Source organism: Pagrus major, chromosome 9 (assembly GCF_040436345.1).
Source record: "Pagrus major chromosome 9, Pma_NU_1.0".
In the NCBI taxonomy this organism is placed as follows: domain Eukaryota; kingdom Metazoa; phylum Chordata; class Actinopteri; order Spariformes; family Sparidae; genus Pagrus; species Pagrus major.
The window spans coordinates 33,628,989-33,647,759 of NC_133223.1; the positions used below are offsets into that span (position 1 = coordinate 33,628,989).

General features: G+C 45.0%; 1 protein-coding gene across 1 annotated transcript in view; it reads left to right on the forward strand.

Annotated features, from left to right (window-relative positions):
• The window catches only part of ttn.2 (titin, tandem duplicate 2), a 196,760-nt gene that overhangs the window by 115,635 nt on the left and 62,354 nt on the right, over positions 1-18,771 (forward strand). Inside the window, exons 151-190 of the mRNA XM_073473204.1 lie at positions 59-177; positions 288-468; positions 582-884; positions 1,286-1,810; positions 1,950-2,252; positions 2,615-2,771; positions 2,912-3,054; positions 3,297-3,415; positions 3,565-3,742; positions 3,869-4,153; positions 4,275-4,568; positions 4,704-5,003; positions 5,197-5,505; positions 5,613-5,839; positions 5,942-6,256; positions 6,462-6,576; positions 6,746-7,054; positions 7,163-7,344; positions 7,615-7,744; positions 7,899-8,050; positions 8,436-8,583; positions 8,679-8,899; positions 9,133-9,229; positions 9,435-9,731; positions 10,422-10,721; positions 10,936-11,250; positions 11,378-11,601; positions 11,874-12,024; positions 12,132-12,413; positions 12,575-12,877; positions 13,023-13,328; positions 13,873-14,154; positions 14,813-15,000; positions 15,785-15,896; positions 16,025-16,163; positions 17,031-17,194; positions 17,284-17,435; positions 17,588-17,744; positions 17,909-18,190; positions 18,390-18,689. Of these exons, the coding sequence (XP_073329305.1) occupies positions 59-177; positions 288-468; positions 582-884; positions 1,286-1,810; positions 1,950-2,252; positions 2,615-2,771; positions 2,912-3,054; positions 3,297-3,415; positions 3,565-3,742; positions 3,869-4,153; positions 4,275-4,568; positions 4,704-5,003; positions 5,197-5,505; positions 5,613-5,839; positions 5,942-6,256; positions 6,462-6,576; positions 6,746-7,054; positions 7,163-7,344; positions 7,615-7,744; positions 7,899-8,050; positions 8,436-8,583; positions 8,679-8,899; positions 9,133-9,229; positions 9,435-9,731; positions 10,422-10,721; positions 10,936-11,250; positions 11,378-11,601; positions 11,874-12,024; positions 12,132-12,413; positions 12,575-12,877; positions 13,023-13,328; positions 13,873-14,154; positions 14,813-15,000; positions 15,785-15,896; positions 16,025-16,163; positions 17,031-17,194; positions 17,284-17,435; positions 17,588-17,744; positions 17,909-18,190; positions 18,390-18,689 (9,066 nt within the window). The remainder of the gene's footprint in view (positions 1-58; positions 178-287; positions 469-581; positions 885-1,285; positions 1,811-1,949; positions 2,253-2,614; positions 2,772-2,911; positions 3,055-3,296; positions 3,416-3,564; positions 3,743-3,868; positions 4,154-4,274; positions 4,569-4,703; positions 5,004-5,196; positions 5,506-5,612; positions 5,840-5,941; positions 6,257-6,461; positions 6,577-6,745; positions 7,055-7,162; positions 7,345-7,614; positions 7,745-7,898; positions 8,051-8,435; positions 8,584-8,678; positions 8,900-9,132; positions 9,230-9,434; positions 9,732-10,421; positions 10,722-10,935; positions 11,251-11,377; positions 11,602-11,873; positions 12,025-12,131; positions 12,414-12,574; positions 12,878-13,022; positions 13,329-13,872; positions 14,155-14,812; positions 15,001-15,784; positions 15,897-16,024; positions 16,164-17,030; positions 17,195-17,283; positions 17,436-17,587; positions 17,745-17,908; positions 18,191-18,389; positions 18,690-18,771) is intronic.

Genomic DNA, 18,771 nt, shown 5'->3' on the forward strand with positions numbered 1-18,771 from the left:
CATTATCAAGTCCTCATAAATATGAGCATAAGATTAACACGTCTCTGTCTGTCTTCAGGTCTTCCCGGTCCCTGTAAGGAAATCGTGGCCTCTGAGATCACAAAGAGCTCCTGCAAAGTGTCCTGGGATCCTCCAGACTATGATGGCGGCAGCCCAATTGTTCACTACGTCATGCAGGTCTGAGATGGTGGTTTAAAATCTGACATCAGGACCTGAAAGACTTCTCTGCATTTTAAAAAATGGTTGAATTGATGGAGCTTTTTTGTTATTTTCTTGTGCGTGCACAGCGGCGTGAGGCTGGGAGGCGAACATACGTAAACATGATGTCCGGAGAGAACAAAGTGAGCTGGCCCGTTAAAGACCTCATCCCCAATGGAGAGTACTACTTCAGAGTTCAGGCTGTCAACAAGATCGGAGGAGGGGAGTTCATTGAGCTCCGCAACCCTGTCATTGCTGAGGACCAGAAACGTAAGAAATTAAATCTCAAAACTGACCAGTGCGTTAAAATGGGATGTCTCCCCTTGAAAACTATTTTGTTTGGGTCAAAGAGAAAATTGACCGAAATCTGTCTCTCGCTCCAGATGCTCCCGACCCCCCGGTGGATGTGGAGACCCATAACCCCACATCAAGCACCATCACTCTGACCTGGAAGCCACCTATGTACGACGGTGGCTGCAAGATCATGGGCTACATCCTGGAGAAGCAGCAGAAGGGCGAGGACAAGTGGGAGAGGTGCAATGACTTCCTGGTGCCCGTCCTGTCCTACACCGTCAGAGGACTGGAGGAGGGCAAGAACTACTCCTTCAGAGTTAAAACTGAAAACGCTGCCGGGGTCAGCGAGCCATCACGCAACACGCCGTACGTCAAGGCGTCGAATGCCGTTGGTAAGGACGACATCAGCTCCTGACAACACCAGAACAGTCTCACAGTCTTACATTAGAGGTTTCTTAGTAGTTGCCAGGCAGCCAAGTCGCTGTTCCTGACCAAGAAATAGTCCCACAGGAGGTGTTTTTGTTATCTTTGAACAGAACACGGCTAACTGTCCCTTTGTTTCAAGTCTTTATGCTAAGCTAAGTTAGCTAACTGCTGATGGTAGCTTCATATCTAGCACACAGACATGAGACAACTCACCCTCAGCAAAAAAGCAAACATTCTTTGAATAAAAGAAAGTGTGAATATAAAAGTAAAGACATAAAAGCAATAAAAACAATGTAACAAGGCAGGAGAAAATATCAGGATTTGGTTTGGTGCATGTTAGCTTAATTATACCTCCATTATCTCTCAGATCCTCCGAAAGTTTTCCTGAGTGGCAGCCTGCAATCTGGTCTCAGTGTGAAGCGAGGCTGCGAGATCTGCCTGGATGCCAACATTTCTGGCTCGCCGTATCCTCAGATCACCTGGTACTGGAACAACCAGGTGATCCGGCCTGAGCCACTCCGCAAGAGGCCCGAAAAACCTCTGAAGAAGAAGGTGGAGAAGAAGGAAGAGGAGAAGAAGGAGGAGGGAGAGGCAGAAAAGAAAGAAGTGAAGGAGGGAGAGGCAGAGAAGAAAGAAGTGAAGGAGGGAGAAGAGAAAAAGGAAGGAGAGGAGAAGAAGGAGGAGGAAAAGAAGGAAGAGGAGGCAGCAGAGCCGGAGGTGGAAGAGACCGACTACCCGACAATAAATGAACGTCTGGCCATCAACAACAGCCGCAGGGGTGTTTCCTCTGTCGTCATCACGGACTCGATGAGGGTCGACCACGGCGTTTACATGGTGAAGGTGGAGAACGACCATGGCAAGGCCTCAGTGACCTGCGAGGTCAATGTGCTCGGTGAGAAATCTTCTCTTCAATTGTGACTTCTGTAGTGTTTAATGTCAGATTTAATGTATTTTTAAAAAAGATGTGAGGACTTGCTGTCATAGCTTTTAGACATTTTATAGGTTAAAACAATCATTTCGTCTGTCGGCAGATACTCCTGGGCCTCCAGTGAAGTTCAGATTTGAGGAGGTGAGGAAGAGCTCTGTGATTTGCAAGTGGGATCCTCCTCTGGATGACGGTGGCAGTGAGATCCTCAACTACACTCTGGAGAAGAAAGACAACTCAAAGCTGGAGATTGGCTGGAGTTGCGTCACCTCCACACTGAGAGGATGCCGATACCTGGTGCCCAAACTCATTGAGAAGAAGGAGTACATCTTCAGGGTCAGGGCAGAGAACAAGTTTGGCGCTGGTCCATACTGCATCTCCAAACCACTCATTGCTAAGAATCCTTTCGGTACGGTATTATTTATTATTACTTATTTTTGAATTAGTTATAAGAGAAATTTTCCTTTTGTTAGCCTAAAGTGTTTGTACGTGTCTTTAGTCTTTAGTTTAAGTTAGCTTAAACTTTTAATGATTTGGAGGCCTACTTTACACTTTTCTGAACAAGTCAAGAAGGGAGGAATGTGAACAAAATATTTACCTAAATAAGTGCGCAGAAGGTAGTAATGATAGTTTTATCTGGTGTTTAATATGCAAAAGGTGCTAATAAGATGATTTTTTTTATTTTTTAATGTAACACATAATTCAACTTGAGGTCAAAATAACAAATCAATATCTTTTTTTTCTGCTGTCTCGTCCCCTCGTCCTCCTCAGAACCTCCCGAGGCTCCTGAGAAGCCACAGATTGACGATATTACGGCCAACAGCATGCTGGTCACCTGGAACGAGCCAAACGACAACGGCAGCCCTATCTTGGGATACTGGGTGGAGCGTCGCGAGATCAATAGTTCACACTGGACACGTGTCAACAGGTGAGGAATCCCAACGACAAAACCTTTCTTCTCTCCTATAACTGGGTAATATATGGGGACATCTCAAAGCATAGTGATACTATTTTACCAAAAACCTTGTTGCCAGTTTTCTGAAAGTTCCCTTATGTCCTGGTCTTCAGGAACATTGTTGAAGACATTGAGCTGAATGTTGAAGGTCTACTGGAGGGGCTGACTTACATCTTCAGGGTGGCGGCTGAGAACCAGGCCGGCCCCGGAAAGTTCAGCCCCCCCTCTGAACCCAAGACAGCGCAGGCACCGATCTGTACGTAAACTCTCTATGTGCAGTAACAACTCTGATTAATATTTTTATATATGTTTGGTTGATATAAATGTTTATCGCCATCTCTGTGTGGTCTTCTTTTCTTCGTAATAATTGCATATTTAGAAATAACAGATACAGACAGAAGAAGAGGCATCATTAGAGTCAGAGACACTGATTTCCATGGAAATATAGTCAGTCTCAGAGTTGACATATCCCATGTGTGTTTATTTGTGACACTGTAGTACCTCCTGGACCTCCAGTTGCCCGAGTAGTGGCGACCAGTGACCACTCCATCGATGTGGAGTGGGACCCACCTGCTGACAACGGTGGAGGAGAGATCCAGGGATACCATGTGGATAAGGTCCGATCATCAATACATCTCTCATACTTTCTCAGCTTTATTTTCGGCTTCCTGCCTCATGGTAGCTGCAGGAACATAATAGCTAAAGACCTTCAACTGTCTTGATTTCAATTACGACTAATGTTTCTTTGTTCTGTGGTGTTCTTCAGGCCATGGCTGGTTCCAAGGACTGGTCCAGGTCTACTGAGCGTCCTTGGAAGAACCGGGCCTTCACAGTCTATGGAGTCCGTGAAGGAGCCAAGTATCTGGTCAGAGTCATTGCCTGCAATGCTGCTGGAGAGGGAACACCAGGATTCACAGAGTCTGTGTTTGTCAGGAATCCTGCAGGTCAGCTGAAAAAAATAAAATGAATCACAAAATAAAGGAATTGTTATTTTACCAGGTCTGATTAAATGTTGATGATGGAAATCTCATAGCTTTTTTTGTTGTTTAATTTTTGCTCTCCCTCCACAGAGATGCCATTGATTGAGCTGGACCTGGCCATCAAGGCCGGTGTGGTCATCAGAGCTGGAGAGAACCTCCGTGTTCCTGCTACAGTCACAGGTAAACCCTACCCCTCCATCACCTGGACCAAGGATGACGCCAAACCTGAGAAAGACCGTGTGGAGATCCTCACTGAGGGAAACGACAGCATTGTTTCAGTCCCGAACGCTCAGAGGAAGGACTGTGGCAAATACCACATCTCTGCTTGCAACCCCAGTGGCATCAGGAGTGCTTCGATCAGAGTGGATGTCATGGGTGAGTGGAAGTCGAGGAAAGCAGTGTGCGACTTGATGATAAAATTAAACAGTTAACTTGCAGTTAATTGATGCTATAAAATAAAAACGAAAACAGAAGGATGTTATTGTTTTATCTTCAGATGTCCCCGGACCCGTCACGGATCTGAAACCCGTTGTTGTCACGCGCAAGATGATCTTCCTGAACTGGGATGACCCTGAGGATGACGGAGGCAGCGACCTGACCGGCTTCATCGTTGAGCGCAGAGATGCCAAGATGCACACATGGAGGCAGCCCGTTGAAACCGCCTCGTCCAAGTGTGAGTGCGTCGGCATCATGGAGGGACAGGAGTACATGTTCCGGGTCATTGCAAAGAACAAGTACGGCATGGGCCCACCTGTTGAGCTGGGACCCATCAAGGCTGTGGACCCACAGGGTGAGTCCTAAAATCAATTTGATTAAAAAATGGATGCTCAAGTTCTTTCTTGTGTAAGATCTTCAGTGTTCAGGTGTGGTATGATATATGACGGACTTGAACTTGAAACCAATCATTGCTTTGGTGGTTTTGCAGGCCCACCATCGTACCCTGAGAAATTTCACTACACCGAGCGCACCAAGAACTCCATCACACTGGCCTGGAAGCCACCGCGTAATGACGGCGGCAGCCCTGTCATTGGCTACTTCGTTGAGAAGAAGAGGCAGGACCAGCAGGCCTTCGTGCCCTGCAACACAGAGATCTGCCCTAACATGACCCTGACTGTAGAGGGCCTGGACGAGGACTGGATGTATGAGTTCAGGATCAAGTGCGCCAATCTGATTGGAGAGAGCGAGCCATCCATCCCACTCCTTGTGGTCATCCAAGATGACGAAGGTATGGCTGAATGTTAGAAAAGGTCTTAAAAACCCATTACGCTATTTTTTTATACCCATGGGACCAAGGCAGTCTTTCTCGAGAGAACTCTATTAAAGAATGAATTGGATCAAACCATGATGGAGGCAAATGGTGCTATTTAGTGGTTTTTGTTGTGATTTGATTTGTTTTGTTTATGTCCTGTCCCTCTTAGTGGCTCCTGAGGTCCATATGCTGAAGATCTTCAAGGCAGACTCCATTACCGTGAAGAAGGGTGAACCCATTGAGATCCCCGCTGATGTCCTGGGCCTACCTATCCCTAAGGTTGAGTGGTCCAAGGATGATGTGGTGATCGCAGAGCCCACAGAGACTCTGCTGATGGAGACTGTTGTGACTGGCAGGTTGAACTGCAAGACCACGCTGTCCATCCCATCAGCCAACAGGAGGGACCGCGGCAGCTACACCGTGACTGCTTCCAACAACATGGGTTCAGCCAAACACACCACCTTTGTCATGGTGCTGGGTGAGTTTAGACATATGACACAGACAATGGAAGATTCAAACCCAGAAAGTGTTTTTATTTTTACGTAAAACAGAGTATATACTAAGTGTATTTTGCTCTCCTCTCAGATCGGCCACTTCCACCCAGGAATGTGAAAGTGTCCAACATCAAGGCAGAGTCTTGCTACCTCCAGTGGGATGCACCGCTGGATAATGGTGGCAGCGAGCTGACAAACTACATTGTTGAGAAGATGGACGTAAGGACAGAGGAGCCAGAGCTGGAAGAGGGACAGGAAGCTCCTCCTGAGCCACAGTGGGTGCAGGTTACCAACAGCATCATTGAGAGGAAATACGGGGTATGTCCTGATAACAACAGTAATTATAATCATGGTTGGGTTGTTATAGTCCTTTAAAGACCTCCTTGACTCTAATGCTAACACCACCTCTCTTTCCTACAGGTGTGGAACTTAGAGACAAACAAGAACTACCTGTTCCGCATCAGAGCTGAGAATCGTTACGGCATATCTGACCCCTGTGGAACAGATGAAGTCCAGATCACAGACCCATTCGGCCTTCCTGGCCCACCAGAGAAACCGACCATCACAGAGTACACCAAGACCACTATGACCCTCACCTGGGAGCCTCCCAGAGACAACGGCGGCTCTATGATTATCGGCTACTGGCTGGAGAAGAGGGAGAGAGGCACTGCCTACTGGGCCAAAGTCAACAAGATGCCGGTCACCAAGAGGGGCATTAAAGGCTGGGAGTACCAGGTGAGTTGCTGGGTCCTTCTGCTGGGCAGAATAGGAAGGTCAATCACAACATTTGAAAGTTTATTTAGACCTTTAGAATAGTCCATCAACACCTGGACCGAACCTAATATCTACAGACATAAAGGTTCCAGTCCTTTAAGATAGTCTGTTGGGCCTGCTAACTACAGGAGTCTGTTGAATCTCCACATCTTTCTGTGTCTCCCAGGTGAATCGTCTGTTCGAAGGAACAGAGTACGAGTTCAGGGTTGCTGCCTGCAATTCCGCAGGAACTGGGCCATTCAGCGTACCGTCCGACTCTGCCTTTGCCGTCGATCCCATCAGTGAGTAAAGAGCTTCTTTTTACAGCGTCAGATATTTCTAACCTATCAAAATAAACTTGAAGTCCCTTTTTGACCATATCAGTATTCTAATACGGCCAGGTTTTCTATATTTTGATTAGATTTTCCCAAATTGTACACTATTCATAAAACCTGCTGTCCTCCTCTCCAGCTCCTCCAAGCATGCCCGCTGCTCCTGAGATAGCAGATAAAACAAAGTACAGTGTCACACTGTCCTGGAAACCACCAGAGAGAGATGGAGGAAGCCCCATCAAGGGATACATCATCCAGATCCAGGATGAGGGCAGGTCAGATTGGGTGAGCGTGAATGACCCAGACAACCTGCACCCCACCACTGAGTTCACGGTACCAAATCTCCGCGCGCTTAAACGCCATCGCTTCAGGATCATCGCTGTCAATGACATTGGCGAGTCTGACCCCAGCCCCCGCACTAGCGAGGTTCTGGTTGAAGACATCCAGCGTATGTCCCATTTTAAGTCACACTCCAATAAATAGACAATAACTTTCGTCATTGTCCAAAGGTTTTATGTCTTTCACTGATGTTTCAAGCTGTGTTTCTTCTCAACAGTTGGGCCTTCCATCAGCATTGACTTAATAATGGAAGACCTGCTGTGCATTCGTGCTGGAGATCCGATCAGGATCCCCGCCATCATCAAGGGACGCCCCGTTCCCAAAGTAACCTGGGACTATAATGGCAAAGCCAAGTCGCACAAGAAGAACAAACTGCACACACTTCCTGTGGACTCCGAGGTGAGAACCATCACAGCAACACAATCATTTTATCACCACATTTTCCAGTAAAATCTTCTCTTGATTTCTGAAGCAACTTTCAAAGCATTTCAGATATTATTATTTACTTAAACCCTGAAAAACAACAAATAAAAAGAAAGAACTTTGCAAAATTTTAATCACTCAAGATTGTTGCTTACTTTTCTTAACTGTACGTTCTATAGAACAATATCAACTATATGGACCAATTGTGTGTGTGTTCATATTTTCAAACTGTTCTCGTGTATTCAGGTCGAGTCCACCGACACCACGTCTGTCGTGATCATACCAGTCAGTCTGAGGAGCCACTCTGGACGCTACACCATCACTGCCAAAAACAAGTCCGGACAGAAACACGTCAACTGCAGAGTCAACGTCCTCGGTATGTCTGTGTTGTTTGTATAAAAACCTCAACCCTGCATACTTCCCTTTATCTGAGTCTATATAAATAGATCACAGAGTAGGAGACTGTCTGAATGTTTAGGTCATTGTTTTGTCGTTTTTGGATCTCTGACTTACCTCTTTTCTGGGTGCAGACGTTCCTGGACCTCCAAAGGACCTGAAGGTTACTGACATCAGCCGTTCAACGATGAGGCTGATCTGGAAACTCCCTGACAACGATGGAGGAGAGAGAATCAAGAGCTACTTTATTGAGAAGAAATGTGTCACTGACAAGGCCTGGACAAAGGTAAACATTGCTCAGTCGATGTTGTTTTAGTTCTGTGTCTACGTTTAAGAACATTTTAAAAACTCTCTACATGTTTCAGCATTTCAGTTCATGTTTTGTGTTATTTTTTATTTTAGAAAACAAATTGTTGTTGAGTTTAGTTTAAATTGATTTTGAGAAATGAAGAAACCTCGATGATCAACTCCACTGAGGAGTTTAATTTTGAGTGAAGTTTGCCCCTGTGCCAGGACGACTGGAAGCTAGGAAAACTGCTAAAATCATCATGTTTTCTCAGTTTTAATGAAGCTTAAAACTGAGAAAACGTGATGATTTTACAAAATGTCAGTGAAATGTTGGCGATTTTCATTGCGATTGACTAACTGATCGATTGATGATTTGTTATCAGGTGAATGCAGCCTGTGCCAGCCAGGCCTACGTGGTGCCCGGCCTGCTAGAAGGTCAAGACTACCTGTTCAGGGTGCGAGCTGAGAACAGACTTGGATTTAGTCCATTCACTGTCACCACCGAGCCTGCCCGGGCCAGAGACCCCATCTGTGAGCACACAACTACTAATCCAACAACATAAATACAGCAAAAACTCCCAAAACCTCACTGGAACTGCTCTAATGCTAATCTTTCTCTTCCTCAGACCCTCCTGACCCCCCCACCAAAGTGAAGGTGAACCTGGTGACGAAGAACACCGTCACTTTGAGCTGGGAGCCTCCAAAAAACAACGGTGGCTCTCCGGTGAAGCATTACATCATCGAACGTTTGAGCTGGGACACCAGCGGAAAGGAGAAGGAGACCTGGAAGCAGTGCAACAAGAGAGACGTGGAGGAGCTCACCTTCGTGGTGGAGGACCTGAAGGAGGTCAGTCCATATCCTTCAAAGGATGCCACTTCTCTCACTTTGCCACTCCCTGCCCTAATGTCTGTCCCTCCAGTGTTTCTTTGCAATATTTTCCTGCTTGAGAAATAGCAATTCAAGCTGAGGAGAACCACTGTTCCACTCTGCCGATACATGATGATTAAACAAGTAACAATTATTTTACCCATGATGAAGTCCTGTATGAGAAAGTTGTGTGTCTTGTTGTTGATCTGCAGGGAGGAGAATATGAGTTCAGAGTAAAAGCCGTGAACGCTGCTGGACCCAGCCGACCCTCCGCCACCGCTGGACCCCTGATCATCAAGGATCAGACATGTGAGTGACAGGCCCTTCAGCCAATAACAGGCTGCTCAGACAACTATTTCACCTTGTTCAGCAAAGAAAGCACTAAGTTTCTGTGGACAAATGGTTTCTGTTGCTGTCCTCAAATTTCATAATGTTGCATTCGACTCTTACCTATAGGTTAGTTCTCTTTGTTGCTGCAGGACACTTTCATAAAGAATCTAATTTGTTTCTGCAGGTGCTCCAACCATTGAGCTGCGTGAGGCCATGGAGGGCGAGGAAGACTGTGATGTCAGCATCGTGGCAAAGGTGAGCGGCTGTCCGTTTCCCACACTCACCTGGCAGAAAGCCAGCCTGGCCAAACCTGAGGAGAAGGCTGCCGTCCAGTACGACCAGCACATGAACAAACTGGTGACCCAGAACAAGTGCACATTGCTGATCCAGCAGGCCAGCAGGCACGACAGCGCCCTCTACAGCCTGACTGCAAGCAACAGCCTGGGCACCGTCACCAAGGACATCAAGCTCTCCGTGCTCGGTGAGAAACCCTTAACATGTCGTCACGTCCGGTTAACCTAAAGAAATTATGGTTTTATTACTGAAATGATTAGTTGTTGCTAAACCCTTCCCACAAACGATTGTCCAATAGTAGCTTAGCTACAATAACTAGTCACAGCAGCGGCAGTGTTTGTATTTCTTAATCTACACTGATTCAAAAGTGTAAGCAATGAATCAAACAGTTTGTTTATCTGCTGTGCAATAGTAAGTATGTCTGGGTGACCAGCTTACTAGCTACAGAATAACCTAGTGTTACTTGTAAGGCCAACAATTAGCATATAATTAGTTTATGACGACTTTGTGGGCTGCTTGATATAATTTATAATTATTCCAAGTTTACTGTTTTAATGCACTGTCATTTAGACAGTAAAGTTTACTGTCAAGGAACCATTTTTTGAAAATCTGCATTTGATGGTAATTCTGATACCATTATCATTGTAAACTATATATGTGCTATGTGAGAATGAACAGTTTTAAACAAACAATCATTAACATTGAATTATCTACAAATCGTGATGCGACAGGTTTGATAATTGAATGTGGATAAAGTAGTTTATCCAGTAAAGAACCTAAATATATTAGTTGGTTGCAGCTTTTCAAATGTAAAGATTTAATAGAGATTCTGTAGATATCTACATGAATGACTCACATGCCCTCCCTCCCCCTGCAGGACCTCCTGGCCCCCCTGTCGGACCAATCAAGCTCACCGAAGTGTTTGCGGAGAGGATCGGTCTGGCCTGGAAGCCCCCCACAGACGATGGTGGATCAAAGATCACCAATTACGTGGTTGAGAAGCGCGAGGACAACAGGAAGTCCTGGGTCCACGTCTCCAATGACCCCAAGGAATGTGCCTACGTGGTGACTCGACTGACTGAGAACCACGAGTATGAGTTCAGAGTCATGGCCCAGAACAAGTTTGGAGTCGGACCTCCAGTGGTCAGTGAGCCAGAGAAGGCCAGAAACCTCTTCAGTAAGTTCAGATTATTCTACCTGTCGTCATTAGTTTCAACACCTAAACACTAAAACTACAGTTACATTTTAGACAAAAATCGACGTTATGATACATGTTGTCTGCTTTATGACCATCTCTCACTTGATTACCTGATTTTGCCTTAAATCTCATCCTATATCTAATTTCCTCAGCTGATGTATTGATTATTGATGACTGTCCTCTTCTCTTGCAGCCGTCCCGGGTCAGTGTGAGAAACCGACTGTAACTGACGTCTGTCTGGAGTCGATGACTGTCAACTGGGATGAGCCCAAGTATGACGGCGGCTCCTCCATTACCGGCTACTTCGTCGAGAAGAAGGAGACCACCTCCAAGCGCTGGACCCGCGTCAGTCGCGAACCGATCCGAGCTCTGCCACTGGGCAACAACTGGGACGTCACCGGCCTGCTGGAGGGCTCCATGTACCAGTTCAGGGTCATCGCTGTCAACGCCGCCGGCTGCGGTCTGCCCAGTGTGCCCTCTGACCCCATGCTCTGCAGAGACCCCATCAGTAAGGAAGAGAAATTGTGGAATTGAGCCTTTAAGCTCAATAAACGTTGAGAGAGAACTTACAGTATCTGTGTGTGTGTGTGTGTGTGTGTGTGTGTGTGTGTGTGTGTGTGTGTGTGTGTGATCAGCGCCTCCCGGGCCCCCGATGCCAAAGGTGACGGACTGGACAAAGTCGACGGTGGAGCTGGAGTGGATCCCTCCTCTGGTGGACGGAGGGTCAAAGGTCACGGGCTACATCGTGGAGTTCAAGGAGGTGAACAAGGAGGAGGAGGAGAAGAAAGCTCAGAGGAAACTGCTGCTGAGTGACGCTGAGGAGGAGCAGGAGCCTGAGACAGAGGAGAGCTGGGAGAAGGTAAAAAAATATATATTGTATATGTATCAGCAAAGAACTTAAAACTGTACAGCTTCAAACATGTAATCCATCCACATCATCCTTTTTAACTTTTGGCTGGAGAGTTTCCTCAGAACATTAGCATAACCACTTCATAAAATATGAAGCTGCAGACATTAACTGCTTTGACAACCAACAACAATCCTTCAAACTTCATAATTACTAATTTTACTTTTTTAGCACAAGCAAAGCTCCAGAATGTAATTGTTGATTTTCTTTTTGTCTCTCTTCAGGCAAAGGACACAGAGATCAGAGGAACCAAGTTCGTGGTGGCCGGTCTGAAGGAAGGCGGTCTGTACCGCTTCAGAGTCAAAGCTGTGAACGCCGCCGGAGTCGGAGAACCAGGATTCGTGTCCGAGCTGATTGAGACCAAAGACAGAACAAGTAAGAATCTGGTCCACCTAAGAGCAGGAAGTGTGGATGTGTCAAGTGTTGTTTCTGATGATAACATTTTTTAATTTTTTAACACAAATCATAACTTTCTTCTCCAGTTGCTCCTGAGATGGACCTGGACGCCTCAGTGAAAGAGAAGATCGTGGTCCACGCCGGTGCCACAATCCGCATCATTGCCTACGTGTCCGGTAAACCTGCCCCGCAGATAAACTGGTGCCGTGACGACGCTGAGGTACCCAAAGAGGCCGTGGTGGAGACGACGGGCATCTCCAATTCGCTGGTTATCAAGAACTGCAGACGCCAGCACCAGGGCATCTACACACTGAGCGCCAAGAACGAGGGAGGAGAGAGGAAGAAGGCAGTCATCGTTGAGGTCCTGGGTGAGTCAACCTCACCAGAACGATCAAGGGATTCTTAAGAGCTAAGACTAGGGCTGAGTGATATAGCCTTACAATGAAATAATATATTAAATCCTTGAGAGTTAGGTTGCTACATTTGATCTGAAGTTTCTGGCTTTCTGTCCCTTCCCTCCTCCAATCAGATGTCCCCGGACCAGTCGGTCTCCCCTTCGCCGGCGAGAATCTGACCAACGACTCCTGCAAGCTGACGTGGTACTCCCCTGAGGATGATGGTGGCTCAGCCATCACCAACTACATCATCGAGAAGAGGGAGTCGGACCGCATGGGCTGGACGTCTGTGTCCTACACAGTGACCAGGAACAACGCCGTAGTGCAGGGACTCCTTGATGGCAAGGGCTACTTCTTCAGGATCGCAGCCGAGAACATCATCGGCATGGGACCTTTCATCGAAACCGACAAGATGGTTCTCATCAAGGACCCCATCTGTAAGTCAGACATAATATATATCACTATATCAGTGAACAGTCAGTAAAGAGCTACATCTACTTCTTTATACAGGCTATGGCTAAAAAAAATGATCACACAGGAAGTGTATTTTAATACATCTCATCCTGTTTGTGTCTCCTCCAGCCGTCCCGGAGCGTCCAGAGGACCTGATCATCACTGCTGTTACCAAGGACTCCATCTCCGTCACCTGGAGGCCACCAAAGTACGATGGCGGTGCTGAGGTGACCGAGTACATCCTCGAGTCCCGCATGATTGGCCGGGACAACTTTACAAGGATAGGTGAAAAGGACAAGCTGATGGACAGAAAGTTCACACTGACAGGGCTGAAGGATGGCTCGAGCCACGAGTTCAGAGTCTCTGCTGTCAACCACGTAGGACAGGGCAAACCGTCCTTCGCCACCAAACCTGTCCAGTGCAAGGACGAGCTCGGTGAGTGACGCAACACGAACACCCTCCTTTATTTTATGAAAAACTCATGCACTGACAAACACTTGCTCAGATTTGTCATCAACAACAGCAGGAACACACTGGTTTATATTTAACATTTGCACCAGTGATGCTGTGATTTAAACAGACTGTGTTTTACCTGAGCAGTCGACCTGTGAGTGATTGACTGTGCATGGTATGTGGAGGATAAAGAATGACCGAAAACCTTCTACCTCTGCACGGGACCTCATAAATACTACTCACCTTTATTCTTACCTGCAATGATTGGAATAAGAAAAAGATCATTTGGTTCAAAATTATCTTTGAAAGATCTTAAAAAGCATTACAATTCATTGTCTTATACCTGCAGACACCCTGAATTGTGTGTGTACACTCAGTAACCAATTTACTTATTTATATCTTAATTAACTCATAATATATCATGCATCAAAACATCACATACAGATTATAAAAACAGACCAAGGAATAAAAAAAAATGTTGAAACCTTTCCCAAATTTTCCAATCATCGTTCCCCTCTCCCTTCAGAACCACCTAATCTGGACCTGGACTTCAGGGACAAGATGATGGTGAAGGTGGGAGACAGCTGCACGCTGTCTGGACGCTACAGCGGCAAACCGACCCCGACTATCACCTGGACAAAGAACGACGAGGAGCTGAAGGCGGACGAAGAGATCGGCTTCCACAGCACTGCTCGCCACCTCAGCCTCAACATCAGCAAGACTAAGAGAGAACACAGCGGCCGCTACTGCGTCAACCTGGAGAACGCCGCCGGAACGCGCACAGGACTCTGCACCATCACTGTGGTCGGTGAGTTGCTGTTCCAATAAAACTCACAGCAAATAATTCCCATACAGGTTTCAGTGTTTCAGAAATCAACACCAAAGTTTTTTGTATTTGTAGAATGAGATCTCAGACGCTTAAAACAAATCTGCAGCAATATCTCTGTCACATCTCAGGACAGATTATAAAGCAAGATGAAGGATGTAGAGATAAAAGTACAGGATTATCAGTTCCAGATTTGGTAGAAAACAAAAAACTGACACGAAGTGTGAAGCATACAATGGATCCAATGAATCAGGGTTTTCCTACCAAAATAAGACTTTGGTGGTGGTTTTAGGCACCACCTAAGCTGAATGAATGTAAAATCAATGTGGAGAGCATGAAAAATAAATCACCTTCAGTGTACATCTTTAGCAAGCTTTTTGGGAAAACAATGGAAATGAGGGATATAATAGTTGGGAAATACAAAATCTAGAGAGAAAAAAGAGGAAGAAGAAGCTGGTTTGCATATAACGTGAAATTTAAAGCTTAAATGATGGACAGATGTTGTAACTACTCTATGTACCACACTGAAAGATTTTCCAGTTTCTAAAACAAAATGAAAATCAAGGTTAGGGTTTTTTTGGGTTTTTTTGTTATCAAATGTATCTGGAGAGTCACCTGTATGAATGCTTCCTCCTGTCAGACCGTCCTCAGCCTCCAGAGGGCCCTGTTGTGTTCAACGAGGTCTACAGGAATTACATGGTGATCTCCTGGAACCCTCCACTGGACGACGGAGGCTGCGCCATCTCCAACTACATTATCGAGAAGAGAGACACCAACAGAGACCTGTGGATGCCTGTCACCTCATCCTGCACCAGAACCTCCTGCAGGGTGAGCAGATCAGTGCTGAAATGCTCACAGGAAAAGACAGTTTAACTACAGAAAATGTAGAGGATTTGTTGAAAGTCTGGCAGATGTAGACTATTGACAATTTAGTAACAAAAATTCTGAAGTTTTCAACAAGAAAAGAGACCCGGAGAACGGAAATAACTGACCAACAGGTTCATAAACTATAAATGTAAATACAGATTATGTTCCAGATGCCGTTTAGAAGTTATCTTAATATAATGGTAAATATGCAAATGATTAAAAATGTATTTCCAGAACAGAAAATCTGAACATTGGATGAAGTCAGGTTTTGCAAATCTATTTTTTTATTACTCCTCAAATAAACAAAAATCAATTTTGTATGCATTGTAAAATTCTATAATTTATATATATATATATGTATATATAGATATAGATATATAGATAGATATATGTTAGGTTATATATGTTTTTAAAATTGGGGCTATCTAATTGAATTTGTCCTAATATGCCTCCTCCTAACATGACAAGGTGATATTACAAATTATTGCCTAAAAAAATATAGATACTAACGATGTTACAGTATTAGTTTAGAAGTGATCTGAAAACAGTGCTTATCCGATAAAAGAAAAAGTCAACAAGATGAAGAATTTTAAAAATATATTATTTTTTTAAAATTTGATGTCAGTACTTGATGTTTTAAGTTGTACAGATACATTTCAGTCCCACAAGGTCTTAAACACACAGTCAAAAACTTGGCTGTAACTTCTCAGTCCTAACGGATGATTCCTGCTGTCTGTTTTTTCAGGTGCCCAAACTGATCGAGGGTCGTGAATACATCATCAGGATCATGGCTCAGAACATCTATGGCATCAGTGACCCGCTGCTGTCTGCAGAGACCAAGGCTAGAGACGTGTTCAGTAAGTCTTGACAAACACGCTGAAGACCTGCAACAGGAAAATTCAGAGATGTTCAAACAGAGAGCGACACAGAAGTTGATACATCCCACAGTATCTGATCAGTGGTACCATGTTTGTTTTAATCGCAGAGGTGCCTGACGCTCCTAAACAGCCCACAGTGAAGGAAGTTTTCCATGACTCTGCCCTCATCAGCTGGGAGCCACCTGCCGATGGAGGAAAACCAATCACAGGCTACATTGTGGAGAGGAAGGAGACCAAGGCCAACAGGTACACAAACACAAACACAAACACAAACGGTAGTTCTGTAGTTTGGAAGGTGAAGATTTTTTACTCAAGCACTGTAATTAAGTAAAAATTTGGGGTACTTGTAATTCACTTAAGTATTTCCAATTTCCTCCTTCACTCCACTACATTTTGGAGGCAAATATTGTACTTTTTACTCCACTACATGCATTTGATGACTTAAGTTACTAGGTACTTTGCAGATTCCTGAGAACCATAGTGGTGCATCTTTTTAATTTAATGAATTGATTTATTTAATTAGCAATGATTTAAAAAACAAAAAAAAGATTCCCACATTCAGTAAAATGCCAAATATCAAGTCTGATACACACCAGATAGGGCTGGGCGATTTACTTTTGATACTTGATACTACTATTGATATTTATGTACTACTACTGTACTATTTATATAGGGAAATTTCACTCTTGCCAAAGTAATATTTTAACATGATGTCTTTACCTTCACTCAAGCATGTCTTTTGTGCAATGCTGATATAAAACAGAGAAAAGCAGCAGGTCCACACAAAGAAGATTGGTTGGCTTTTTTGCTTCATTAATAACCTAAACTAAATTAGTTGATTATTAAAATTGCTAGGAGGTTATTTTCCCATGTCAACTTGTCTCTAATGCACACATAACTATGTAATCTTAGTATCTTGGGATAAGGACTTTTTAAAACAGAGCTTTATCTTTCCAGATAATGAGTTAATGTAGTTGATACATTGAGATAACACAAAAAAAAAACAACTGACTTTCACCTTCACCCTTACAAACGTGAAATAGTACGGCTGCAAAATAAATGACAAAACATGTGTGTCAGTGGCTCAAATGTTGTTAAAACTTCTGCTTTCAGGTGGGTTCGCTGCAACACAGAGAGAATCTATCCAAAGGTGGAGTACTGGGTGACCGAACTGCTGCAAGGTTGTGAGTACGAATTCAGAGTCAGTGCTGAGAATGTGGTGGGAGCCGGAGACCCAAGCCCACCATCCAAACCTGTCTTCGCCAAAGATCCCATTGGTAAGGTTCAACTCTTACAACAACATTTCATTTTGTTGCTTTTAGTGTTCCCACCCACTATAATGATTCCCTCCTGTCCTTTGTCACAGTGAAACCCAGTCCACCCGTAAACTTCCAGGCCATTGACTTCACCAAGGAGTCAGTGACTCTGTCCTGGAAGCCACCTACCGACACCGGCAGAGGAAAGATCTTCGGTTACCTGCTGGAGTTCCAGAAAGCTGGAGAGGAGGAGTGGTCCAAGGTGAGGTGGTTGTCCAATGACCACGAAATCTAACAGGCCGATTACCATGAAATTTGCTGCCCGGAAGAGATTCATCCTTTTGAATTTAATGACACAGATTCTAAATCTGAGTGAAATGTCATATGGGACTCTTGTCCTGCTGCTGTCCTCAGGTGAACCAGACTCCAGACTCCTGCCAGGAGACCAAGTTTAAGGTGATCAACCTGGATGAAGATTGTCTGTACCGCTTCAGAGTCATGGCTGTGAACGCTGCCGGAGAGTCTGACCCCGCTAACCTGTTGGAACCAATCAGAGTGCAGGACAGGCTTGGTGAGTCGTCATATCAGTAGTTCAATATGATATGAACCAGCTTGTTACTCCGATTTAAGAAGTGCTCCATTCATGAAATGTGATATTTACAGTGTTAATGACCAGTCAATCTCACTAATTCACCTGTTAATGTCTCTTGTGTCCTACACCATTGTCACCATCAGAGCCCCCAGAGCTGATTCTGGATGCGGGAATGACCCGCGAGGTGAAGGCCATGGCTGGCACTCACATCACACTGATCGCCACCATCAAAGGTGTCCCATTCCCCACTGTCAACTGGAAGAAGAATGATGCTGAGGTGCCCACCAGAGCTGACATTGAAACCAACCAGGCAGGCACCAAGCTGGAGATGAGGTTCTGTAACCGTGGTGACTGTGGAGACTACACCCTAACTGTGGAGAACCCGGCTGGATCCAAGACAGCCATCTGCACCGTCCTAGTCCTTGGTAAGAATAACACCAAGGACAAAGGGTTCAAGCTTGAATATATGAGTGTGATTCTACACTTTTGAATCTGGACAGTTAAGTGAGGATAGTCAGTCTTCACTGGGATTGATGTGATATTAAGTTAATTTCATTTTGTATCTGGCTCCAAAAGAAAGTCAAACTCAACAGTGTTGTGATGATCCTCAAATGTTCTCTTTAGACAAACCTGGTCCCATCCAGCACCTCCGGGTGTCTGACGTCAGAAGTGACTCCGCCTACCTGTCCTGGAAGGACCCAGAGGACAATGGCGGTACTCGCATCACTAACTTCGTGGTGGAGAAAAAAGATACAGCATCCACTCAGTGGGTCCCTGTCTGCTCCACATCCAAGAAACGCAGTATGATGCTGAAGCACCTGATGGAGGGCACATCCTACTCATTCAGAGTTGCTGCTGAGAACCAGTATGGCCGCAGCGAATACGTTGAGACCCCAAAGGCCATCAAGGCAATGAACCCACTCTGTGAGTACTTTAAGCTGATGTATGTTTTAACATATAGAAAACAAATAAAAAGAAAATATTCAGTTATTACTCACAGGATAAA